The sequence below is a fragment of the Elephas maximus genome, chromosome 3, assembly GCF_024166365.1.
Source record: "Elephas maximus indicus isolate mEleMax1 chromosome 3, mEleMax1 primary haplotype, whole genome shotgun sequence".
Lineage (NCBI taxonomy): Eukaryota > Metazoa > Chordata > Mammalia > Proboscidea > Elephantidae > Elephas > Elephas maximus.
Genome location: NC_064821.1, coordinates 81929815 through 81957132, shown reverse-complemented (window position 1 = coordinate 81957132; position 27318 = coordinate 81929815). Strand labels below are relative to the sequence as shown.

The following is a 27318-nucleotide window of genomic DNA, read 5'->3' as shown; positions in this document are numbered from 1 at the left end:
AGATTTGTCTGGCTGTAACACGCATGATGGTTTATTCCAGAACTTGTTTTCAAACCAGAAATGGGAAAAAAATTCAACAAGAGATTCCATCCAGTATCTTCCTCAAAACTAATGAATGAGAATCCCATCTTTCAAAAACACAATCATATTGTACAGATTGTGTGAATACCTGCTTTTGTCACTTAACTTCTCACGAACATCCTTCCACACCAATAAATACAGAGCCACATCATCATTTTTAACGCTTCTAGAGTATTAGTGGATACTCAGCACTCCCACTGTAGCATTCATTCCAATGCTATAGTGACTCTCTTTATACGTATACCCCTGGCATTCATTCCCTACCAATTCATACAAGTGACATATCTGGTGTCAGAGTACAAACTTTTTAAGGACTTTTGAGTTGTCTTCCAGAAAAACTGAACCAATTTGCAATCTACCAGCAGCATGAGACTATCCCCCTATCCTGCACCAATTCTGTTCTTTTATTCTTTTACTTTTTTTCCCCAATCTGATAGGAAAAAAAAAAAAAAAAGATACCTCACTGTTGTTTTAAAGTACATTTCTTTGATTATCAATATGAACTTATATTTTTCATGTATTTAATGACCATTTAAATTTCTGCCTTTGCCCATTTTTCTACTGAGGTACTGAACTTTTTCTAAAGTGTTCTTTCAAAAAAGACTTCTATCTATATGAAATATATCAATTCTTAACCAGTAATATGTGTCACCTCCCCACCACCACCTGCCGACTCCCACACCTGGTGTATAGTTTGTTGTCTCTCTGCCTACTGTCAGTCACGCCCAGTCCACTCCATCCTAGATACGAACCACATTAATCTGAAACCCCACTTCTCTACTTAAAAAAAACTTTTAATGGCTAACTTCAAATGCGTTACACTTTTAAAGATTTTCATAATCTGACCCTAAAATGCTACTTTCCACTGCTCCTTTGTAAGACCCCGCCACTCCTGACAGACAACTGTGAACTAAAAGCTTAGAACGGTGATTGAGGTTAAGAAAAATATCCCTGCTGAAAAAAGGAACTGTAACAGGAAAGTCCAGCTGGAGAAATGCAGCGTATACAACCTCCTGGAGCTTTCTCTCTAATTCCAACCCAGAGGGGAGAAAACATCTTAGGAATGAGGACTGCTGGGCAGTGAGAAGAGGTGTTAACCCATTGTTTCAATAGAAACAGGATCTGGGCTCTAGCCCTATCAGTGAACACCTCAAGGCTCTAGGAAGTCTCAGGATACAGAATATTTTAAAGTCCTGTGACATTAGGATAGAGTGATTCAGGCCAACACATCTTGAATCATGATTCACGCTGTGGTAACAGAACTCTGAAGAATTCTGAGTCGTTAAGTACGTTACTTGTTGAGAAGGGCAGTACCATCCCCCATTCTTCAAAAATAGAGACACTGATTATCTGGACCCCCAGTTGGTAGTTTGGAAAAACAGGAAGCTCTGCCTATGCCTAGAATAAGCTGAGGCCTACTTGCTTTTCTTCTGTTTTTAATGTAGCAAATGGTTTTAATTATACAAGAAATACATGCTCATTGCTGATTTTTCTTAAGACATAAAGACATATAAGGAAATAAAAATTTCCAAAACCGTCCCCAGAGAAAACCACTGTTGGCAATTTGGTATATATCATTTCAGACTTTTATATATGTGGAATATGTGCACAAAAATACATGTGCAAAGATGGGTACCACCATATGTAATGAAGAAAAAATAAACCAGCCTGAACAGGTTCATTACTAGAAGACACACCAAAAAAAAAACCAAACCCACTGCCGTCGAGTCAATTCCGACTCATAGTGACCCTATTGGACAGAGTAGAACTGCCCGATAGAGTTTCCAAGGAGCCCCTGTCGGATTCGAACTGCTGACCTCTTGCTTAGCAGCCGTAGCACTTAACCACTACGCCACCAGGGTTTCCACTAGAAGACTAGTTACACAAAAAATCTATCTAGATATTCATACACTTTTATTTACTTGTGTTGCTTGGAATCTTTTTTCATTAAAAAATGTGTTGTATGAAATAAGAGCACAATAACATTTTTTCCCTGTTAGAGTGACACAAATAAAAAGATCACATGTATAATAAGTATTAGTGAGGATTCAGGGAAAGGGTATTTTGATACTTCATATACTACGAGAGGAGACCTGGTGGTACAATGATTAAGCATTTGGCTGCTAACCCAAAGGTTAGTGGTTCAAACCCACCAGTAGCTGCATGGGAGAAAAAGACCTGGCAATCTCCTCCTGTAAAAATTACAGCCAAGAAAACCCTATTCAGCAGTTCTACTATGTCCTATCGGGTCATTATGAGTTGGAATAGACTCAGTGGCACACCACACAGCAACAGCATACGCTACGAGAGAATACAACACCAAACAAGCTGTTTTAGAAAGGAATTTGGCAGCATCTATCGAAATTTTAAATTACATAAATATATGTTGAATGAAAATTTAGGTAAAAGATGTGTGCTATGGCATTATTTGTAAACAGGAAAACTTGGGACCAACCTATCAACAGAAGAGTAATTAAATAAGTGATACATGCATACAAGGAATACAGGCAGTCTTTGCTTTACACTGTAGTGCACATCCATAAAAATGACCATGTAAGCTCAAACCATGCAGTGCAATCTTAATAATCAATGGAAAACGTGATTGTTCTGTGACCTTTAAAAATGTTTGTTAAAGTATTAAAAACTCTCTTACTGTCAGTTCTAAATATATGTTGTTGTTGATGTTAGGTGCTGTTGAGTTGGTTCTGACTCATACCAACTCTGTGTACAACAGAACTGAACACTGCCTGGTCCTGTACCATCCTCACAATCATTGCTATGTTTGGGCCCATTGTTGCAGCGACTGTGTCAATCTATCTCGTTGAGGGTTTTCCTCTTTTTTGCTGACCCTCTACTTTATCAAGCATGATGTCCTTCTCCAGGGATTGGGTCCTCCTGGTAACATGTCCAAAGCACATGGGACGATGTCTTGCCATCCTCATTTCCAAGAAGTATTCTGACTGTACTTCTTCCAAGACAGATTTGTTCATTCTTCTGGCAGTCCATGGTATATTCAATATCCTTTGCCTATGCATAATTCAAAGGCATCAATTCTTCTTTGGTCTTCCTTATTTATAGTTCAGCTTTCGCATGTTTATGAGGTGAATGAAAATACCATGGCTTGGGTCAGGTGCACCTTAATCCTCAAAATGACATCTTTGCTTTTTAACACTTGAAAGAGGTCTTTTGCAGCAGATTTGCCTAATACAATTTGTCATTTGATTTCTTGACTGCTGCTTCCATGGGATTTCTTGACTGTGGGTCCAAGTAAAATGAGGTCCTTGACAACTTCAATATTTTCTCTGTTTATCATGATGTTGCTTATTGGTCCAGTTGTGAGAATTTTTGTTGTTTTGGAGGTGTAATCCATCCTGAAGGATGTAGTCTTTAATCTTCATCAGTACCAAAAGAAGAAGTCCAAGCTGCACTGAAGGCACTGGTGAAAAACAAGGCTTCAGGAACTCATGGAATACCAATTGAGATGTTTCAACAAACGGATGGAACACTAGAAGAAATCACTCATCTATGTCAATAAATTTGGAAAACAGCTACCTGGCCAACCAACTGGAAGAGATCCATATTTGTGCCCATTCCAAAGAAAGGTGATCCAAGATAATGTGGAAATTATCAAACAATATCATCATGTTACATGCAAGTAAAATTTTGCTGAAGATAATTTAAAAATGGTTGCAGCGATACATTGACAAGGAACTGCCAGAAACTCAAGCCGGATTCAGAAGAGGACATGGCATGAGGGATATTATTGCTGACGTCAGACTGATCTTGGCTGAAAGCAGAGAATACCAGAAAGATGTTTACCTGTGTTTTACTGACTATGCAAAGGCATTCAACTGTGTGGATAACGACGAATGAAGGATGACACTGCAAAAAATTTGAATTCCAGAACACTTATTGTGCTCCCACGGAACCTGTATACAGACCAAGAAGCAGTCGTTCAAACAGAACGAGGGGATACTGTGTGGTTTAAAATCAGGAAAAGTGCGCATCAGGGTTGCATCCCTTCACCATACCTATTCAAAGTCTTTGCTGAGCAAATAATCCGAGAAGCTGGACTATATGAAGAAGAACGGGGCATCAGGATTGAAGGAAGGCTCATTAACAACCTGTGTTATGCAGATGACACAACCTTGCTTGCGGAAAGTGGAAGACTTGAAGCACTTACTGATGCAGATCAAACACAACAGCCTTCAGTATGAATTATAGGTCTAAACATACAGGGAAATGAAAAAAAAAAAAAGTAAAACCAATATTTATTTAGTATATGGTTATTTTAAAACTTCAGAAACATTAATAATTAGTGTTTTATTTCTTTGTAAAAAACGCATCAAGGGCAGTTTGAATAATGCTTGCCTTCTCATCATATAACTTACAATATGAAGTGAAGGTTCTTTTCTTTGCCTTGTTGAATTGTTTTTTTCTTTCTAAAGTTAGATCAGCTTCCAACATTTTATCCTTTGAGCTTTTAACATCATGAAATATCTTTGACAAATCCTTTAATGTGAGGTTTGTTAGCCAGTATCACTTCCTCTAGGACATTTTCATCCTTTTCTTCACAAACACTTCCTTCATTATATGGGTAAGTTCACCTTCACTAAAGCTCCTTTGATTGCATATCTGTAGTACCTCTAATGACAGCATCAACACCCCCACGGTCAGCAATTTCTTCTATAACTCCATTTACATTAGATTGGAATTTCACTTCCGGTGTTATCCTTTTTTGTTTCTTTATTTTACTTTCATCTCCCTCCCCTCACCCCATGGCTTTTTTTTTTTAAGTAGATTGCCAGGTCTTTCTTCTGAGGTACCTCTGAGTGTACTTGAACCTCCAACTTTTCATGGTTGGCTGAACTCATTAACCATTTGCACCACCTAGGGACTCCTGCACCTTCACCTTTGTTGGCCAATTCTCTCTTTTGATTATCTAATTTTGTAAAACATTATGTAGCAGTCAAGGAGGCCACACAACTAAACACTTTATTGTCTATGCATGAACTGAGTAACAAGTGTAGTGATAAATCGCAGACTCTGAAAGAAGTGACATGGCTGGCTGCTGATTATGATATGCACTGATATTTACAGTCATCTGTAGATTGAAGAACTAGCAGCCAAGTTTGTACTTCATGCAATTACTCACTTTGAAGAGATCCATCATGTCAAATAAACAAGCAGCAAGGAGGGAACAGGCTTGACAGTTTCCAAGGTAAAAGTCAGGAAGCAGTGTCCCAGCATCAATTATAGGTGGGAGTCTCACATTTAAGGCTTTGCCCGGCAACTAGAGTTCCAGCAAGAGTGGATAGTCAACTCAAGCAGCCCAGTGGAGATCCTAGGAGATACACTCTGACATAATTTGTCTTTGTTTGAAGTACCTTCTAAGTGTGTGTAGCACAGAAATACCTGCTTAGTGTGGATCCAACAAAATTCATACTTCCCCTTTCGCTACAGAGTTATCCCTGAGAAGCAGCTGTCTGGCCAGGGACTACAATTCCCAGCTCCCTTGCAGCTGGGTGAGACCAAATGACTGTTTACCAACAAAATTTGAGTTCAAAGAACAGGTATCACTTGGAGTCATGAAAGTTAAGAAGCTCTTTCATTCCATCTGCTTGTTGAATGCAGAGAACCCTGGAGTGCTTAGAGGGTGGCAGAATCATAAGATAAAAACTGTCTGTGTCCCTGACTTACCACATGGAGGATAGCTGCCTGCTGACCAAATATATTCACACTGTAGTTGAGAAATAAACTGTTATGATAAGCTATTGAAATACTGGGGTTTGTTACAGTAACTAGAATTTTCCTAACTAATACTATATGGGGACAAGGACAGTACAGAGAAGTATGTCTATTGACCTTAGCATAAAGCTTGACAAGCAAAAAGAAAGACCCTGACAAGTACATGCTAATGAACCACATACCTCATACTCTGGTCCAAAGCCAGCATATCCACAGAACCGTCCAGAAAGTCTCCAGAGATAAGGGATTCCACCAAAAAGAAGAATAAGCTATAAAACCAAGCATACTTTGGTCACATTCAATAGTTCAGGAAACTATCATATAAGAGCATGTCATAAAGAAAAAAGGACAAAATAATTATCTCTGAAGAAAAATGAGAACTATCGCATTTTAGATAAAGTATGAATTTAGATGAATGAATACAAATCAATTGAGATACTAAGTTTAGATTTTTAAGAAGTTTTTGCCTAAACCTACCCTGTGCCGTCGTACACTTTATATGGGTGATCTGGATGGTATATGAATTACATCTCAATAAAACTATTTTAAAAAATCCTTTTGCCAAAAGATCACAATAAAAGCTTTTTGAATCAGGGAACTGAGCTTACTTAGAAAGCTTAAGCAACCTGCCCAAAATCCCACAGCTAATGAGTGACAGAAATGGGACTGAACTGGGCTATCCGGCTCTGGAACTGTCTTTTCCTTGAAAGGAAATAGCCCTCCTCAGTCAGGACAAAGTATAAGTGTCTGTACAGATCCAGAAAGCCATGTCCACTTGCCAAACTGAGGAATGGAACGGGGCTCTGTGCCTTCTCAGGGTCAGGAAAAGGTGATTCCTGAGGTAGGAGTCAGGGTTTTAAGGACTAGGCCCCATCTCCCAGCACCACTCTTTGCCTGGGTAGATAAAGTGAACACAAACATTCACCAGAGTACCAGAGCATTAGAACATGGGGCAGCTCTTAAAATTTGGAAAAAAGAAAAAAAAAAAATGCTTAATAAACACTACTTCCCACAACAAATACTAAGTTTGTGGAACTCATTTTGTCAAGAGGAATCAATTTAGCCTTTCTGTGGGATCTCAGGAGTACAATGACCAATCACACTCCAGAAGCACGGTATTTCCATTGGTACAGATGTGGCCCCTTGTGGTTGTGAGGCGCTTTGACACTATCAAATATTTCATGGGTACCCTTCCAATCTACTCTCCATTTTTACTTATATATCTATAAATAATATAGTGATTTATGTACGCTTTTTAGGAATGTATATAAATGACATCATATTGCATTTATTATTCTACAACTTGCTTTTTATACCCTACATTCTGAAGATTCGGCTATGGTGATAAAAATCGATCTAGTTCACTCTTTTACTTCCATTTCTTTAGTGGGCTCTTTACAGACATCTATGCGGTATCAGGGAAACTCTGTCTTAGAGGCTGGATATTTTCTCTCTGGGTGCTCTGTCACATTTGCATGAATGGTGGTGCCTGTGTCATTGGTCACACAAGGCCTTTGCTCACGGTTCCCTTAGGTAGAAAGTATGGAGGCAAAAAAAAAAAAAGCTCTATTAATCTTCCCACTTGTTCTTTGTGACCAAAATATATAAACCTATTAATTGTAATCAACATAAAATAGGAACTAATGGCATTGCTTTAAAAGAGAATAGAGTCTCAAAGTTTAATAACAAAATTTGTTCTTATCAAGTGGTGTATTTAGCCACTAAATTCCCAAGGATAAATTTGGCACATACACGCTCCTGTCCTTAAGAGTTTCTGGGATGGTTTCTTCAACGTAATTTTTTTTTTCTCAATGTAATTTTAAAGACTCGGAAAACTAGAGTTTGAGCTTCAGCTCTCTGATTTATTAGAGTCTCATTTGGTCATTAAACCTGCATGCCATTTATCTTCTCTGAGCCTTTGCTTCCTCATCCATAAAAAGGAGTAATAATGCCTGTCCTTTCTACCTCAGAGGGTTGCTACAAACATCAAAGAAAAAAATAAAAACTATTATGACAACGATGACTATAACAGTTCCTAACTTTAGCCCATCAGTACTGCTTCTAGTTGAGCCACAACAAATTACTAAGTTCTCCTTTTCTGTATGTATTCCCCCTACCTCTATTATCTCCAAGAACAAATGTCCTCATTCCCACAGTGACCAACCATAATGACCACGCTATTGCCCATCTCTCCTGGAATATTTACTAGTGACAACCAAAGAGACTGAAAATATTTTTCCAATCATTTTATCATGGCCCCTTGGAGGTAAGACAAAGAACTTCAAAGAGACAAACATCAAAGAAAATAGTGTCTAAATTCCCTACCTCTACCCTCATCTCTCTCCAACTCTCATCAGTCTCAAAGACTGATTTCCTACCCGAGTCTTGCCCCCAACAGAAGAAATGCTTCAGAGAAATTAACTAAAGTTGAACATAATTCACAGTAATGCTACCTTTCCTGCCTTGGTTGGAAAGCAACAAGTTTTAATACTAAACTTCAACATTACAGAAACTAAACTAGCCTTGGGTTAGTAAAAATACAATCAAAAAGTCAATACAGAAAAGATGAATAACCAGCAATAGCTATGTCGATGCAATTTTATTCCACAGTTGTCAAGAAAAACTCTGTAAACAGCGAGACAATGTTGTCACATTTAACAAAGCTACATACAGCCAGTTTCTTCTCTTTAACTCATGAAACAATTACGATAGTTGATCTCAGTTATTTCCTACTGAGGAATCTGAAAGAGTTCTGGAGCAATAATGATCATCATAGTCATGATGGTAAACATAATAATATCCAATACTTAAGGAACACTTACAGTGGGTCAGGCGCTGTCTAAGCATTTTAGGTATATTAACTCATTTAATCCTCTCAACATTATGAATAACTCTTATTACTGTACTATTTTTAAGGATCAGAAAGCTGAGACACAGCAATGTTGAGAGACTTGCTTGAGGTCACACAGATAGTGTGGTGAAGCTGAGATTCAAATTCAAGCCTCCTGAGTTGAGTCTGCTGTTAACCTCTATGCCATTCACTTTCAATGGGGGAAGTAGCGCACCCAAGAAGGTGAGAATCGGTTCTTCAGAGTGAAAAAATTTTACTCTTTTTCTGTATAAAGCACAGATATACAGTACACAGATATACAGCATGTATGTGGGGTTAAGATTTCATGGAGGGAGCGATTAGGAAAACATGTCCAACAAGAATCTTGAGGGAGAAAGATAATGATAAAAAAGTTGAGAAACACTGCTCTACAGTATATGGCTTCTCTTCTTCTAGAACAGGGGTAGGGCTGACCGTCTGGTTTTGCTAAGTAAAAATGGCCTGTCATTCATTGTTTCATTGAATACATATTATGGGCTTATTTTAGGTCAGGCACTAGGTATAAAATGATGAACAAGACCTTAAAATACCCTTTCCTTAAGGAACTACCAGTCTGGCAGCCAACAGGGAAGTTCAATATGATAAGTGATAGGAATAATGATAGGATGCTACCGACACCAAACTTTAGGGGGAGGAGGAGTTTCAAAAGATCTCCCAGAAGAGATGATCTCTTAGCTGCATCCTAATGCGTGAAAACAAAAAAAAACCAAACCCACTGCTGTCAGGTCGATTCCGACTCACAGTGACCCCATAGGGTTTCCAAGGCTGTAAATATCTGCGGGGGCAGACTACCACATCTTTCTCCCGCGGAGCTGCTGGTGGTTCAGCACCGCCAACCTTTTGATTAGCAGTTGACCGGCAGTCGATTGCTTTAACCACTGCAGTTAACCAGGCTCCAGTCAGAGAGTGGAGATGAAGAAGGAGGGGAAGAACGTCCTGTGCAAAGACTCAAAGTCAAAAGAAACCAACCTCCACAGGGGATGGCCAACAGAGGGAGGAAGGAATAAAAAGATGAGGCACAAGTAAACAGTTATTAGTTCCTGAAGAACCTCGTAAAGCCATGCCAAAAAGCCTGGGCTTTTCCCTGAGGGAAACAGGAAGCCATTGAAAGATTTTATGTAGGAGAATAATATGATCAAAACTGTGTTTCTGAAAGACTCCTCTGGCTGCAATGTGGAGGATGGGTTAGAGGCTACAAGAATAACATGCAAGTTTCTTTTTCACCCCAGGCCTCAGGGTGATGGTTACCATATTACAGAATTTTCAACTGACTAAACAGTCATGTTTCTACGTTGTTTAATCCAGACCTATCCTTATCAATAACAAAAGTTTAAAAAGCATTCTGGGATCTGCAGGTGTGGTACCCTCCTTTGTGTCACAAAAACAGGAAAACAAACATTACAAGGTATTCAACAACTCATAGATTGTCTCTCCAAGAAGTAAATTACTCACAGTGCCTTCAATCTCTGAGTAGAGTCCTGACCAAAAGCTGAAAGTACTTTTATCCAGCTGATACAGTCGAGATTTCTCAAATGTTTCTGAATCCATGATCTGTCCTAACTCCAGCGGTACATGAGTTGTTGTTTTATATATCCTTCTCTGAAATATTTTTGAAGAAAACACTTTGTCAAATGAACTCATTGTTTATTACAATAATCACTTATGATCAAACATTGGTTTATAGCATTAACTTGTCATTTAAGCCTGTTGAATTTGTTTTATACTTATACGAATACTATATTTGATCAAATACACTGACCACTGAAACAACTGATACAGAACAATGAAAGCTAAATAAGAGAATGAGAACTGACTAGGTAAAATTAAAATCAGGGTTGTCATCACACCACTCTGCATATGTAAAACAAAATCATAACACCACAAAAGGTACCGTTCATTCCAGGTATTATATAAACCCTATAAAATAGAAAACAAATTCATGAAAGGAGAAGGAAACAAATATGTTAAATATAAGTATTACCAGATATTGTGGGTGGTCATTAAATTTGGTCCTGAGGTTTCTAGAGGCCAAATTAAGGGAAATTTGAGGAGTGACAGAAATACACCAGGTCTTCAAGAAAGACAAGCTTTTTCGTGATACCAAATTCTAAAAGGTAATTTCAGTCCATGCGACATAATGCAGGGAACAGATATCAAACAATATAATGGCAGCATCTTCTTCAATGGTTTTACAACAAATGCTCTTTATATATATACATATATATATACATGTACACATTGTGCTTCTTACCATAATATGAAAGAATAACTCAGTAAAGGAGGCACTACTGAAAAGTATTTACTATAACTAGCCTTATTAAAGCAAGACAGACAGATGTTCAATACGCTACCGTTTAATTTAGACATTTTATGCAATGGGTCTTCTCTAAGTCTACAAAATTCTGTTCTAATGAACCTATCCAAAGAGCTTTGCGAAAGAAAGACATACAGCTTTGAATACGCTGGGCTAAGGAAGAGATCAAGACATCAACCCTTTACTATCGAGTTGTTTCCCATTCATAACGACCCTACAGTACAGAGTAGAACTGCCCCATAGGGTATCCAAGGAGCGTCTGGTGGATTCAAACTGCTGACCTTTAGGTTAGCAGCTGAGCTCTTAAGCACTGAGCCACCACGGCTCCTTAGACATCAACACATATAGAAAAATAAAAAATGTTCAGCTAGAAGATTCATGTAACATATAAACAGAGAAATTTACGGAGAAAAAAAGGCATTAATGGCCAAAAAAAGGGTTCCCAGTATTTAAAAACAAAGGGTTCCCATAACCATCATGTGTTAGACATAATTCAGTGGCAGCTTAGAAGAGTGTTGGTAAAACAAATCAGCAGTGAGCGATTGCAAGTAAAAAGGTCAATTAAACTTAAAATTCATCTCATTTAAGAAGTTCAGAACCCTAATCCATCAAGCTGTTAATTATGGCTGTTTCCAGGGAGTTGTTATCAAGCAATTTTCTATTTTAGGTTTTAAAATTTTAAACAAAAATAATAAAGACACTTTAAAGAAAAAGAAGAAAATATTGTTCTTTGGGCAAAAACAATACATACACTTTTTTTTTTTTAAAGATAAATGAATTCAGGTCCTTTGAAGAACTGCAAAATCCTTATTTTCAGAAAATAGTTTCCTAATTCTGTGGTTCAGCATGATTTTACAAATTGCATGGTGAAGTTGTGGTTCTAAAAATCTAGCATCTTCTTTTTGAAGTCTTGTGGGCCGCTGCCAAACATAAAGGAGGCTAAGACTGGGCGCGAGAATCCTAGGGGAGCTGCGACAGGGACAAGAGTTCAAGCCTGCCAAGCGGCAGCCCTTCCCTCCCCTTCCCCAGGCCTTAACGAGCTTGGGTCCCAAGATACCTTTGAGGAGAACGTCCCCGAGGCACCAAGATCCCCTCATGGCACAGCCCGCCTCTGGGCCAAGGTAGGAGGCTTATTAGGGACTGCGGGGCCCAGGCTTGTGCTGAGGCCGGAACAATTATCCAGCACCCTGGAGTCGAGGCCGAGTCTGGCCAGGTATCGAGGTCAGGTGGGGCCTGTCTACGCTCACCTGCCGCTGTGCTAGGAAGGTCTCCCAGAGATACACTGTCCAGGAGAAGAGCAACACGACCCCGAAAATACGCTTCTCGGCCGGCATCGCCCACACTTCATCTAGCGACTCCCACATCCTCATGGCCACCCTGTTCCTCCAGCTCCTTCAGCGTGCACCGGTGACACACCAACACGTCCCCTCAAAGCGTCCCCGCAGTGTCACAGCGATATCCGTCCCTTCCGAGCGCCCCTACACGGCACCCGCCCCCATCCCAACCCTCCGCGCAACCGGTGGTGTCACACAAACACTATTCCCCGTAAGGCTTCCTCTAGGGCTTCCTGAATCCTCCCGGAAAAGGCCAGCCCCGCCTTCCTCACTTCCGGCCCAAAGAGAGCGGGAAGCTTCTCGCCAAGTGTTACCCCCTGCAGTCCCCGAGTCCCACGCTCTTTGGTTATGCTGACCAGTGTAACGCCAACCTTCCGCCCCTTCCCCGTTACGCTGGGGAAAGGGAAGCGGAAAGTCCCGGCTTCCCTCCTGGGCCCCGCGGGGCTGCAGAGCTCTCTGCTGTCTGGGCTCTGGAGCATCTTTTCGGTTGGGGGCTCGTCCTGCGTGGGCTGGGGTTTCTGCCATGCCTCCCCCGCTCCGGCAATCCGACTGCTAATTGGAGATATGTGGGAGCTGAGACTGAGTGCGCCTCCACTCGTCCTGAGGTAGCTGGGAAGGATGGGGGACAGGAGCCATTTTCCCCAGACTCTCAAAGTGATTCCTCTAAGCCAGTGCTCTTCAAACTGGTGCGTGCTCGTTACCGGGATAATCGAAGACTAAAAGGGTAGTTAAGAGTAAAAAACGCATTGTAAGTGGAGTTTTTTGGCCTGTATCTGGATGTTCTGAATTCAAGAATATTAGAGTGGGCGGTAGTGATGACAATTTTCATTTAAATATCTCATCCACCCTAAGTGTAGTCAGAGGCTGCATTTTGCTTAAGGGAGAGTCCCCCGGAACAGAGCAAGGAGAGCGTGGTTAGAAATACCTGAAACGAAGGGACCTTCATCTAGGAGACTAACTCATAGCGAGGCTCAATGCCATGTCTTTGTTGTGATTCAGAAGTGAAATGTAGTCAGAGGGATGCCCGTTAACATTTATTTGACTTGAAAAGCGAAGTCAGAATTTTTCAGACCAAAGTTAAGACTGATGATTAATTGGTTTGACAAAGAGGCTGGTGTTGCTAATTTACGTAATTACCATTTTCAGTAAATTGAGCTAAATCTGCAGCTGCAGGGTTGTAACTAAAATATCTTAAAATTAGTGATATTGTAATACTAAAGATGTGTTGAAATTAACAGTATTTCGGATTTCCCAGCCCTTCCTAAATGCCTGTAAGTGAGAGTAATCAGTATGATTAAAAGTCACTTAAGAAAGTGAATGACTAATGACAGGAGAATAAATTCTTTTGTAAATCTGAATTCCAGTTGTTTAAACAAAATCAGGGGTGGACCTAATTGAATTTTCAATTGATAAATCATTAGAAATAAATTTCAGTGAACGCTGTTTGATCAGTCTATAACTCAGAAGGAAATCAAATAATTGATTCTGTTATGACAAAGAAAACCTCCGCGGTGTAGTGGTTAAGAGCTACAGCTGCTAACCAGAAGGTCGGCAGTTTCGGAAACTATGGGGCAGTTCTGCCCCGTCCTATAGGGTCCCTATGAGTCAGACTTGACTCGACGGCAACGGGTTTGGTTTTGGTTTTTTTTTTTTTTTTGGCTATAACAAAATTACTAGCATTCATATCTATTTATATGAATAAACTTTTAGCACTTATAGCTATGAAAACAGAAATAGAATTGAAACTAAGCCCTGTTAGCTTAGCAGTGAGAAATATCCAGATACATGAATTACTGGGGGTAAAGCCCCATCTGTGTAAGAGATGCATTTCCAATCAAGTATTACTTTTTATGTTTATCAAAATTTGTAGTTGTGTAATTTTGATCATCTGTATATTAAGGATAATTATGATTACTCAATTCAGAAAAATTCTATTACAAAGAGCCTTACAGTTACAGGAAATTAAAAAAAATTTTTTACTTCAATGCATACGTATTTTTATTGCAAAGAAGGGATCAAAAAACGTTTTGCAAACATGAAAGTATTTTATTTGGATAACATTTTGTAGGTGAGTAAAATGTAAATATAAGTTAGAGATGATAAAAGAACAAGTGAAATTTCAGATTAAGGAGCTCGTTCATGTATGTACACCAACACGTCTCTGAACAGCTCAACAGTTTTTACCTCTACAGCTCAGAGACATTGGCTACATTCCTCACATGTGCCGCCTTTCGCTATATCCTTTTCTAAATTATTTCACCATCATTAACACTAACTCACTGCTCTCTAAGCTTCTCATATAACCTTTTGAATTGCTGTTGTCAGTATGTTCACATAAAGATAATTCTTTAAAAGAGCACATTGCTCAAGGCAGACTTTTTTCCTAATTAAGCTAAACTACTGTTTTTTTTAAAGATGACTTCAGGGGGTAGTTTTGATTTAGGGTTTAAAGATTTCCTCAGGGCCACAGTTTTGGGAGGTCATTCAGCCTCAGTGGCTTTAGAAAATCTGGATTCCATGAGAATTTGAAATTCTGTTCCACATTTTTCCCCTTTTGATCAGGATTCTTTCTATAGAATCTTTGATCAAAACATTCAGTGATGGTAGCCAGGCACCATCCAATTCTTCTGTCTCATGGCAAAGGAAGCAGTTGTTCACGGAGGCAATCAGACACATATTCCAGTTCCTCCTCTGATCCTGACCCTCTTTCTCCCTCTGCTGCTCCAGGTGGGTAGAGACCAATTTTTGTACCTTGGATGACTGCTCACAAGCTTTTAAGACCCCAGGCACTACACAACATTCTAGGAGGTAAAACAGAAGCACTAAAATTAATATTAGGCCAGGTAACTGGAATGACCCATGAAACCATGACCCTAAACCTCTAAAATAAGAAAATAAATCCCATTAAGTGTACACAGTATCAACAGCTGCTTTTTTTCTTTTTTATAGAAATATATATAACACGACATTTGCTAATTAAGCCTTTTTCTCGTGCACAGCTTAGTGATATCAATTACAGTCAGCCCTCCATATCTGCAGGTTCCACATCTGTGGATTCAACCAACCATGGATCAAAAATACTCAAGGAAAAAACAAACAAAGAAAGTTCCCCAAAGCAAAACTTGAATTTGCTTCATGCCGAGCACTACACTGAATCCACATGAACGAAATGACTTGTAGGCATACCCTGCTGTAACTTCCTGCCATTTCACAGAGCCTCAGTCTCCAGCACTCGTTGAACACGTACAGACTTTTTTTTCTTGTCGTTATTCTCTAAACAGTACAGTATAACAACTATTTACAGAGCATTTACATTGTATTAGGTATTATAAGGAATCTAGAGATGATTTAAAGTATATGGGAGGATGTGCGTAGGTTAAATGCAAACACTACGCCATTTTATATAAGGGACTCTAGCATCTGTGGATTTTGGTATCCACAGGGGTACTGGAACAAATCCCCCTTGGATACCAAGGGATGACTACATGTTGTACAACCATTACCCTTAATCAATGCCAGATTTCCCATCACCATAAACAAACTCACTGCTTCCCAAACAATGGCTCCCACTCTCCCCTAATAAACTTTGGTCTCTATACATTTGCCTATTCTTGTCATTTCATGTAAGTGAGATCATATAATATTTGTCCATTCATTATTGACTTATTTCACTCAGCATAATGTTTTCAAGGTTCATCCATGTCATAGCATGTATCAGGACTTCATTTCTCTTTATGGCTGAGTAGTATTCCATTATATGTATGTACCATATTTTGTTTATACATTCATCCGTTGATGGACATTTAGGTTGTTTCCACTTTTTGGGTATTGTGAATAGGTCTGCAATGAACATTGGTGTACATATGTCTGTTCGTGTCACTGCTCTTAAGTTCCTTGGGCATGTACCTGGAAGTGGAACTGCTGGGTCATGTGGTAGTTCTATTTTTAATTTTTTTTAAATATTGTGTTTTCGACTATGAGCCCAAGAGACAGAAAGGGCCACATGAACCAGAGACTTACATCATCCTGAGACCAGAAGAACTAGATGGTGCCCGGCCACAACCGAAGACTGCCCTGACAGGGAGCACAACAGAGAACCCCTGAGGGAGCAGGAGATCAGTGGGATGCAGACCCCAAATTCTCATAAAAAGACCAGACTTAATGGTCTGACTGAGACTAGAGGAATCCCGGCGGTCATGATCCCCAAACCTGTTGGCCCAGGACAGGAACCATTCCCGAAGACAACTCATCAGACATGGAAGGGACTGGACAATGGGTAGGAGAGAGAAGCTGATGAAGAGTGAGCTACTTGTATCAGGTGGACACTTGAGACTGTGTTGGCATCTCCTGTCTGGAGGGGAGATGGGAGGGTGGAGAGGGTTAGAAGCTGGCAAAATTGTCACGAAAGGAGAGACTGGAAGGGCTGACTCATTAGGGGGAGAGTAAGTGGGAGTATGAAGTAAGGTGTATATAAGCTTATATGTGACAGACTGACTTGATTTGTAAACGTTCACTTAAAGCTCAACAAAAATTATTAAAAAAAAACATTAAAAAATATATATGTTATTGTTTTCAGTGAACATTGACACAGCAGATTAGGTTCCCATTCCACAATGTCTACACAAATCGTTCAGTGACATTGGTTACGTTTCTTCGTAATGCACGAACATTCTCATTATTTCTGTTCTGGTTGTTCTGTCTCCAGTAATCTAGTTTCCCTGTCCCCTTATCTTCTCATCTTTGTTCTTAAAGTAATTGCTGACCATTTGGCCTCATATAGATGATTTTTTAAAGGAGCACAGTACTCATGGGTGTTACTCTTTATTTTGTAAGCCAATCTGTTATTTAGGTAAAAAGTGATCTCAAGATAGTTTCAGTTCAAGGTTTAAAGAGTATCTCAGGGCAGTAGTCTCAGGGAATCCTCTAGTCTCAACCAGTCCAAAAAGTGTGCATCTTTAAAGAATACACACTTCTGTTCCACACTTTTCTTTCCTGCTATCAGGATCCATCCATTGTGGCCCTAATCAGAACAGTCAGTGGTGGTAGCTGGGCACCATCTTGTTCTTCTGGATTCAGGGTAGATGAGGCTGTGGTTCAAATAGACTGTTAGTGTTGTAGACTAGTTTCTTCTCTGAGCCTTTGGTTTCCTTCTTTCTCTTTTGTTCTGGACAAGTAGAGACCAATAGTTGTATCTTAAAGGACCACTTGCAAGCTTTTTAGACTCCAGGCATTACTCATCAAACTAGGATGTAGAACATAAACTTTATGACCTGTTATGCCAGCTGACCGAGTTGTCCTACGAGACTATGGTCCTAAGCCTTCAAACCCAGAAAACCAATCCTGCAAGGATTGACAGTGCCCACTATGTGCTTTATTATATATATGAATATATATGCATATACATATGCATACATCTATATATACACACATATACATACTTATATACATATATGCTTATATATACATATATACCTGCACATATTTTTTTGGTTGTTGTTGCAAAATTATATATGCCATAGCAATTACCAAAAAGATCGTTTTTTCCTGTGTACATCTTAGTGACGTTTTTTACCTTGGTCAGGCTGTGCATACTTCATTCACATTTGTGTTACGTTCCCCAACACCAAAAATAATAAGTGTCTACTATCTAGAGAGTGATTCCCCTCTCGCCCCCTTCCTGGTAACTACCAAGGAACATTGGTCTCTCTCTCTCTCTCTATAGATATGTATATATACCTATTCTTGTCATTTTATAAAAATGAGACCATACAATATTTGTCCTTTTGTGATTGACTGATTTAACTCACATAATGTCCTCCAGATTTATCCACATTGTTTGGAGGACTCATCATTCTTTAAGGCTGAGTAGTATTCCACTGTATGCATGTACCACATTTTGTTTATCCTTTCATCCATCGATGGGCACTTAGGTTGTTTCCATCTTTTTGCTATTGTAAATAGTGCTGCAAGGAACATAGGTGTGCATTCTTTTTTTGAGAAACCACCATACTGTTTTCCACTACAGCTCTATCGTTTTGCATTCCCACCAGCAATGAATGAGGGTTCCAATTTTTCATTCATGTGTTTTTTAAATGAATGATGGTAGTTATTCACTTGTTATAATATGTAGATTTTGTTGGATACAATGTAGAAAGTGATTCAACCCTTTCTTCTAAAATCTCAGTATTTACAATTTGCCAGAATTTACATCCTTTGCAACTATTTAAATTTGATGCAAATCTCTAGATATTAACTTAGAAATATGAAGGGATACATAGTTTTTCAAATTTGTCTTTTCCTTGGGCCATTAATGCTATGGCCTCTTAACTCTTCTTCACTTTTCTGGGTCCACTCAACCTGCTCTGGTTAGTCCAAAGCCTCACAGAAGCTCCTGCCACTCAAACTTATGTGGCACAAAAAATGGAGACTTTGATTTTAAAAGATTGCCTGGCACTCCTTCAGAAGTGCAGTAACAAACTTCTCACCTAAACTGTCAGATAGTGCACATTGTTAGTAACTTCCATCTGTTCTGGTCATCACATGATGAATTAAAGTTGACTTAAGGATGAGGTTAGTGTGTCTTGCCCTGAAGCCAAAATGCTTAATTATAGCTTTGGATATGCCTGGTGCTTCAGGTACCTTGAAACTGTCCCAGGCAAGGCATCCTTTTTCCTGTATACCTCCATGATGATTCCACCAGCATGAATGCCTTTCATTTCACTGTTTATAATCCTTCCTGGGCCAACTTAATGTCACTTTATCTGCAAAGTCTTTTCCTGATCCTACCCTGAATTTGCCCACCTGTTTTTGCACATAGTAGTACACTGTACAGTGAAGTCTCATCAACACAGGAGTTACATTTTGACATTAGTGCACTGGGCAAAATTAAGAATAATCAAAATCACCATTGGAAATCCCTTAGGAAGGGGCCATTTTGGAGACTGCTGTATTGTCTCTTGATGGCCCCCATAGCCAGTTTTTCACCAGCATGGCAACAGGTCACTATTTATTTGCACACCAAATATTTCATTTAGATTCCAGATAGTTACAAAGTGTTTCAATTACTATAATCACACTTATTGTGGCAAAAGTGCTTACACTGTAAGGCTTATGGAAACTGAGACCTACTGAGGGAGCCACCTACTGCCATCTCCCAGTAGCTCATCTTTCTCATCAGGGTACACAATCATTGAATAGAATGGCATCGCTCCCTCCTTTCTTCCTACCTGCCAAGCTGGAATCCACATAAGTAGAATTGTCCTATGTTCAAGATGATGCAAATCCACTGTATTGCAACTCCCTGTTCTGAAACTACCTGAGAATTTCTGAACTGCCGAGTGCTGAGTGCTTTTGAAGGGCAGAGATTCCCAGGGATTATCACAATGCTTAGCTCAGAGTAGATGTCAGTAAAAGATAAAATTAAACACCCTTCTTTATGCCCACCCCCACGTTTACCCACCTCTGAGCAATTCATGCAGAAGACTCCTGAACCACATCTTTACTTGTAGGCCAAGGGTCAGCACAGGTAACAGCCTGCCTACACCGGGCAGTGCACAGCATCTTCCTCAAACAGCGCTTTCCTGCTGTTTTTATTATGTTCAATCCAGACTCTTCAGCATGGACCTCAAAGCCATATCCCTGACCACGTTTCCTTCCTTTCCCACACTTGAATTCCAGTTCGGCTATCCTTTCCTACATGGCTGTCTGGTCTCTGGCCTGCCACCTGGGGACCACAAGCCCGGAGACATTTTTGACCACTGCTAGACTCAACGGCAATGGGTGTACCCCCCACACACAGGTAGAAGCTGGGCCCCACTGAACAGAAAGCCAGCCCTTGTTGGGTAATTTCAATATATTTCTCTGTCTTTATTGATACATCAACGCACACAGGAGGGAAGTAGTGCTTTTCTGGAAAAGAGTGGAGTCCATCACATTTCAGATGTGGAAGTAAACCCTGATGTGGCCAAGGGGCTCTGGCAGTCGGAACAGCTGCAGTAGGGCTCAGAGGAGCAATCTCTCTTCATAACAGATTTTTGAGAAATGATCATCCCCTCCAGGTCCTTCACTTTGTTTTCCACTGTCTGGAGTTTTTTCAAAATTTTCTCTTGCAGACCCAAGGACAGGAAGAGATTTTTACTGTCTTGAGCTGGGAAAACATTCACTTCTGAGTTGGCCATCAAAGCCTGAAAAAAATCTGAGCCCTTCTTGTAAAGTTTGTAGAGCGTGATTATAAACAACACTGTTCTCTAAAATGAAACAACAGAAGCTGAGTGTTATTTGTTTATTCACGTGAAATACCAGTTTACCATAGATGCAAAACAAAACAACCAGTAATCCCTCACTCCTATGTCAAGCCTTCCATTTAACAAAACATTTTCACACGTTTCCTCGTTTCATCTTCACCACAAACTGGAGCAGTAGGCAGGTCAGGGATTATTATTTGCATGTAATTAATAAAGATTATAATAATAGATACCATTTGCTGAAAATTTGCTATGTGCTGGGTTCTGTGCAGAACTTTTTTATACCGAAAAACAGAACTGGATAACCATTTAGACACCTTGCACTTCAGACCCTGTCATTATCCAAGGTCATATATTTGGAAGTGGTAGGGCCAGAATTGGAATCCAGGAATTTAGACTTCTAAGTATGTTCTCAGGACACAATAGTTTGAGAAACTGAATTATCTGGTCATGAAAAAAAAAAGTTCTTATTTTTTTTAATGTTTTAGGACAGATTCCTGCCAGGATGAGTCTAAAACCTTATCTTTTTCCTTATCATAATTTCTAGCACCATTTATAGAGTGCCTGTTATGTCCTAAGCACTATACATACACTGTCTCCTTTAATCTTCACAACAACCGTATGAGGGAGGTACTGTTAACAAGCCCATCCTACAGATGAAGAAACTGGGGCTGAGAGGTTAGGTGATTACTTTTAGGTCAGACTCCAGAGCCCACGCTATTAAGTATTCCTTTATACTACCTCTTTTTCATGGCTGAGCACTCTGGAGGGCTGAAGTTCATCTTTCTGACTGAGCTAAACATTTACAGACTACAGCATAACCCACAATCACAGATAAAAGTTTGTTTTGTCACACAACGCACACACACATCCCTATTGAGGATTTAGTCAGTTCCAAACAAACAAAAGCTATTGCCATCAAGTCAATTGACTCATAATAACCCTATAAGAGAGTAGAACTTCCCCATAGGGTTTTCTAGGCTGTAATCTTTACAGAAGCAGGCTGCCACATCTTTCTCCCAAGAGCAGCTGGTAGGTTTGCCCAACTTGCAGTTAGCAACCAAGCACTCCTTTTAGTTCACTGTGATTCCAGTCAAATGAGATTTTGGAGAAGTGCTGAATTTGGAATCCTCAAAATTGGATTCAAATTCCAGCTTTGCTAGCTCTTACAAACTGTGAGGAACTTGGGCAGGTGATAACCAAGTACCCTCACCTACAAATGATAACGATAACCTCTCTCTGCATTTACCAAGCCTTCTTTAAATCCTGCCTCCTTAAATTCTCACTGAACTTCAAATTTGCCATGTGAAAATAACCTCTATTTCATGGAATTGTTGGAATTCTCAAAGCACTTTGACTATATCGCTATCATTACTGGCGATTAAACAGAAGTTTGTAAAATCCTAAATGTTTCTCACAGTCCCCACCAGTTATAGCATTTTCCCAAAAAGAGCCCCTGTATAAAAAAAAAAAAAAAATTTTTTTTTTTTTTTATATTTATGAAGCCTTATCTTTTGTCTTTAACACACGGAAGTAATGAAAACACTGTGATGACTTAATGATTCCACATGCCTCCACCACATCAGTTACAGATCACAGTAAGGACAGAAAGGCCAGACCCAAGATTCCAGTTATACTTGCAGTGCCTTTTGTGTTAAAGGTACCCTACCTAGTGTCTGGCACATAGTAGGCATTCTAAGGAATAAGTGATCAAATAAATTTAGAACTAAGGCTGTCTTCCCAGCTTATAAACTTGTTTATTATACCATACAAGCCAAAGACCATTGTGAGAAACAGCACTTTCACACTCAAAACTTAATTGGTGGAAGATTTCAAGGACAACCTAGTTTCAACCAACTTCAGAGACAAGGGCTCACCCTTGCTCACCTGCATGGTCTTGAAACTAGGTGTCAGGTATATGGAAAAGAACTAATCAAATTTCAATTTATAACTATTTAAATTTCTCTGTAACAAAAGAGTATAACCTGAATTGACTGAATACTTCTTTTCGATAACGCATATAATCCTACTGTCAACAAAATCAAAAAGCAAATCTTCAGGATAACTTGCACAACTGGAGCAATATTATGTAGTATCCCCAAATTTGTTTGCTGGGGCTCACTAGACTCTCCCAGAAAAGTTGCTTGTAGCCAATTCCATAGTGTGCTCAGAGAGAGTGAATCTGCAACGTCGTCCCAGGAAGGAGTTACAGGTAGAAATGTTGACATTTTAATAAGACAGCAGTGGCTCCAGGAACTACATGTGCAGAAGCTTCAGAAACCTAGATATGAGTTAGGGAGAGCAGCCTGGAATCCCAGGTGTTCTGTAGCCATTGTGAGCTGTGCTTTGTGATATCACTGTTTCAAAGGTCAGCTTGCTCCCCACTCACCCAGTGACCTTTCTCACTCAAAACCAACAGGCACTGGCCTGGGTTTTCCAGTCATGTCGCTTTCTCTTATCTTTGGCAAGTCCTAGCTCTAGCACAGCACTGTCCAACAGAACTTTCTGCAATGATGGAAATGTTCTGTATCTCCTCTCCAGTATGGTAGCCACTAGCCACTTAAAATATGGATAGTGTTACTGAGGGACTGAATTTTAAATTTAATATTTAAATAGTCACATGTGGTTAGTGGTTATCACATTAGATGGTGTAGATACAGAACACTTCCAGCAATCCATGTAATGGAGAAAGGTTATTTTTACATGACAAATGAGGAAACTGAGGTGCACTGACTGAGGCTCAATGGAAATTTAGGGAGAAGATAAAATTTAATGAGGGCCTTCTGAGAGTGAGTAGTTTACTTGGTAAATGTGGAGGTAGGTTATTATTGGATCATTTTGTAGCCCACGTATTTTCATATGCCACTATTTGTTAGAAATTCTGATCTTTGGGAAGGCATATCTGAGCCCCATTTTGCTGTAAAATGAGGATTCCACCTCCTTCCCAGGGTTTGTATTAGAACAAATAGTTTAATTTTCTAAGCACTTTATAAATAGTAGCATACTACACTGTACATATGTGACTTGTTATCAAATCAGTTATTTACTGACTAGTACCTTTTTTTTTTTTTTTTGGTTACCTATCATTTACTAGTACTTGTAATTGATTGGTACTGATTGGTACTATTTGATTATTTACTGACTAGTACCTGGTGGCACAATGGATAAGAGCTGGACTGCAAACCAAAAGATCAGCAGTTCAAATCCACCAGCCACTCCTTGGAAACGCTTTGGGGCAATACTACCGTGCCCCAATAGGGTCACTCGCTATGAGTCAGAATCGACTGGACTGCACATAACAACAACAGTACCTATCATGAGGATAGAAAATGTTTCCAAAAAGCTTATGTGAAAAAAGATAGTTCACATACAAAGTGTATAATCTAAATTGTGAGATCAGATTACAAATGCTGCAAGAATACAAAAGAGGGTTTGCACCAAGAGGAAGAGGGTTACAGTAAGGAAGGAGAGAAAGGGTTGGCTATGACAAATACTTAAAAAAAAATTATTTTATGTCCCTGAGGCCACCTTTTAGTGAAATAACAGATTGCCACACAAAATAAAGGATATTATCCATGAATACAGTGCTCTATAAAAAGCAATCTATGAGACCAAAAGGAAAGATAAAGAAGGGAAACTAGAGCACCGGAAATGGAACAACCAGAATGCAATTAAATAGAGTGTTGACACTTCGTGAAAAAGGTAATGCTGCTGAATAATTTGTGTTGTTGTTGTTGGGTGCCATCGAGTTGGTTCCAACTCATAGTGATCCTATGTACAACAGGACGAAACACTGCCCAGTCCTGTGCCATCCTCACAGTCATTGCTATGTTGGAGCCTACCGTTGCAGCCACTGTGTAAATCCATCTCATTAAGGGTCTTCCTGTTTTTTGCTGACCCTCTACCTTACCAAGCATGATGTCCTTCTCCAGAGATTGGTCCCTCCTGATAACTTGTCCAAGGTATGTAAGATGAAGTCTCGCCATCCTCGCTTCTAAGGAGCATTCTGGCTGTGCTTCTTTCAAGAGAGACTTACTCGTTCTTCTGGCATCCCATGGTATATTCAATATTCTTTGCCAACACTGTAATTCAAAGGCATCAATTCTTCTTTGGTCTTCCTTATTCATAGTTCAGTTTTTGCATACATATGAAGCGATTGAAAATATCATGGCTTGGGTCAGGCGCACCTTAGTCCTCAAAGTGAAATCTTTCTAACACATGAAAGAGGTCTTTTGCAGCAGATTTGCTCAATGCAATATGTCATTTGACTGCCTGACTGCTGCTTCCATGGGTGTATATTGTGGATCCAATTAAAATGAAATGCTTGACAACTTCAATCTTTTCTCCGTTTATCATGATGTTGCTTATTGGTCCAGTTGTGAAGATTTTTGTTTTCTTTACATTGAGGTGCAATCCATACGAAGGCTGTAGTCTTTGCTCTTCATCAGTCTAAGCGTTCAAACCAGCTGTTTTCAGCAAGCGACGTTGTGTCATCTGCATATCACAGGTTGTTAATCAGTTTTCCACCAATCCTGATTCCACATTCTTCTTCATATAATTCAGCTTCTTGGATTATTTGCTCAGCATACAGACTACGTACAGTGAAAAGGATACATACAACCCTGACGTACACCTTCCCTTATTTTAAGCAATGAAATACAATTCGTGTAGAAATTGTCAAATGGGAATGTAATTTGCTGTGTCAACTTTCACCAAAAACACAATAAAATATTATTTAAAAAAATTATCTGATCCTCTAGAAGATGGAGACACAGAAGTCAGACACTACAGGTTCCAAGTTGTTCATTTTAACTGACTGGGAGAAATAGCAGGAATAAGGAAGAAGGAATAGCTGTTTTGTTCTCGCAGGAAAGGTAGGTGTGGCAAGTTGCTTGAGGTGTCAAGGCACATCCAGAAAATGGAGTCTAGATGCTGTTAGAAATATCGTACTTATGTCAGTGAAATGACGTACTGATTTAGGAGTAAATGCTATTGACGTTGAACCCATAGTTCACTAGTGATTGATTGTAGCCAGAATCCTTTCTAGCAAGGATTAAAAGTTACTCAGATAAGACTCAGTCAGAAACCATTAAAGAATGGTTAACCAGAAACTTTTTGGAGAAAGATAGGGTTGTTATAGTGGAATCATTTCCTGGTACTTCCTATACTAGATTAGATCCCCGTTACATGGCACTTTATATTTTACCTTCAAAGCACTTAACATGATTATAGTTATTTGTGCAATTTTTGTCTTAACATCTGTCTCCCCTGAATATTGTAAACTCAAGGAAGACAGTGGACCATGTCCACTTTATTGACTACTGTATCTCTAGTACTTGGCACACAGTAGGTGCTCAAATATTTTGTTCACTCACCAAGTGCCTATTAACATATTTGTGTACTTGTCTGTAGAGAAGCATTATAGTTATTGAAGACAGTACTTGGAAGTATGATGGATCTGGGTTCAAATTTTGGCTGTACTATTCACTAACCTTGTTAGCTTGAGCAAGTTATTTAACTAGATGCTTTGTATCTTCATTTGCAAAATGGGAATTATTCCTACCTTGTAGAGTTGTAATGAGGATTTGATAATTTGTGTAAGAGACTTAGAATAATACCACAGATACAGGCAAGAGCAACTATTATTGAGAAAAAAAACCTGTTGCCATTGAGTAGATTCCGACTCATAGCGACCCTATAGGACAGAGTAGAACTTGTCCCATGGAGTTTCCAAGGAACACCCAGTAGATTTGAACTGCTGACCTTTTGGTTAACAGCCGTAGCACTTAACCACTACGCCACCAGGGTTGGTGACATTTATGACCAGATGCCAAATATGGTAGATATCAAGAGTATAAGACGCCTCAAAGAGAATCTAGTGCAAACATCTCCTTTGATTCCCCTCTTGGACACCTTAACACCTCCAATGATGAATCTATCACTGTCTATGACAGGCAGCTCCTCACCGGTTTAGACAGAGCCAGCCAGCCAGCCCTCCCTCCATCCTTCAGTAGTGACTCACTAATCTTCCCCATCATGCTGTTTAGGATGGACTGACTTATGCAACACCTACTTTAAAATCTTTCGTAGGTTCTTCATTGCTTTTCAAACAAAACCCAAAATCTAGAACACGGCTATCAGGCACTAAAATACTTGAATCCTGTTTTATCTATCCAACCTGCTCTCTTTCCCTTCCGTGTTTATTCTTTCAACTTCAGTTATACTGAACTTGTAAATTTCTCTAATATACCAAGCTGTTGCACCACAAAGCCTTTGCATAGCTGATGACCCTCATTGCCTGGCTAACTTGTATTGATTCTTCAGGTTTCAAGAAAAGCTTTTCCTTTTTTGATCCCTATCACATAGAGCTTCTTTTGCATCACTTTTACTTAAGATTTGTTTAATGTCTGTTTTCCCTCTAGACTGTAATTTCCATGATACAGGTATCTTGTTGTGTCTTGTTTGACACTCTTATTCCCAGGGTCGAGGAGACGGTATGTGCTTTGTAAATATTTGGCTTCTTACTATTCAGATAGCTCTCCTGTGCCTTCTGTCTTCTCTTTTCCAGGCTAAACCTACCAAACACATGCTGACAGGTTTTTAAATCTGTCTATCCTGGTTTTTTTTTTTTTTTTATCCTGGTTACCTTCTTCAAAGTGGTCCAGATCTCCAAATGCAGTGTCTGTCAGAATCCACTGGTGCAGGTAC

The 27318-nt window shown here is 39.5% G+C and overlaps 3 protein-coding genes across 5 annotated transcripts in view; 1 reads left to right on the top strand and 2 right to left on the bottom strand.

Annotated features, from left to right (window-relative positions):
• ZMPSTE24 (zinc metallopeptidase STE24) overlaps window positions 1–12562 on the bottom strand; it is a 35647-nt gene extending 23085 nt beyond the window's left edge. Inside the window, exons 1-3 of one of the 3 annotated variants that reach the window (XM_049878910.1) lie at window positions 12281–12561; window positions 10172–10318; window positions 6012–6098 (exon numbers count right to left, since the gene is read on the bottom strand). In XM_049878910.1, the coding sequence (XP_049734867.1) occupies window positions 6012–6098; window positions 10172–10318; window positions 12281–12403 (357 nt within the window). In that variant the 5' untranslated portion in view covers window positions 12404–12561. Of the gene's footprint in view, window positions 1–6011; window positions 6099–10171; window positions 10319–12280 lie in introns of all 3 variants that reach the window. The other 2 variants (XM_049878908.1, XM_049878909.1) reach the window with 2 other exon arrangements.
• LOC126071305 (uncharacterized) lies at window positions 12402–16867 on the top strand. Its single transcript, XM_049875532.1, has 3 exons — window positions 12402–12552; window positions 12653–13053; window positions 15407–16867. Exons 1-3 carry the CDS (start codon window positions 12402–12404, stop codon window positions 15491–15493), a joined length of 639 nt encoding a protein of 212 aa, XP_049731489.1. The 3' UTR covers window positions 15494–16867.
• A 3428-nt stretch (window positions 16868–20295) lies between these two features.
• On the bottom strand, window positions 20296–22955 carry TMCO2 (transmembrane and coiled-coil domains 2). The gene is made up of 2 exons (XM_049875531.1): window positions 22596–22955; window positions 20296–20613 (listed from the first exon to the last, which is right to left on the bottom strand). The coding sequence occupies exons 1-2, from the start codon at window positions 22836–22838 to the stop codon at window positions 20296–20298; spliced, it is 561 nt and encodes a 186-aa protein (XP_049731488.1). The 5' UTR covers window positions 22839–22955.
• Window positions 22956–27318: the final 4363 nt, after the last annotated feature.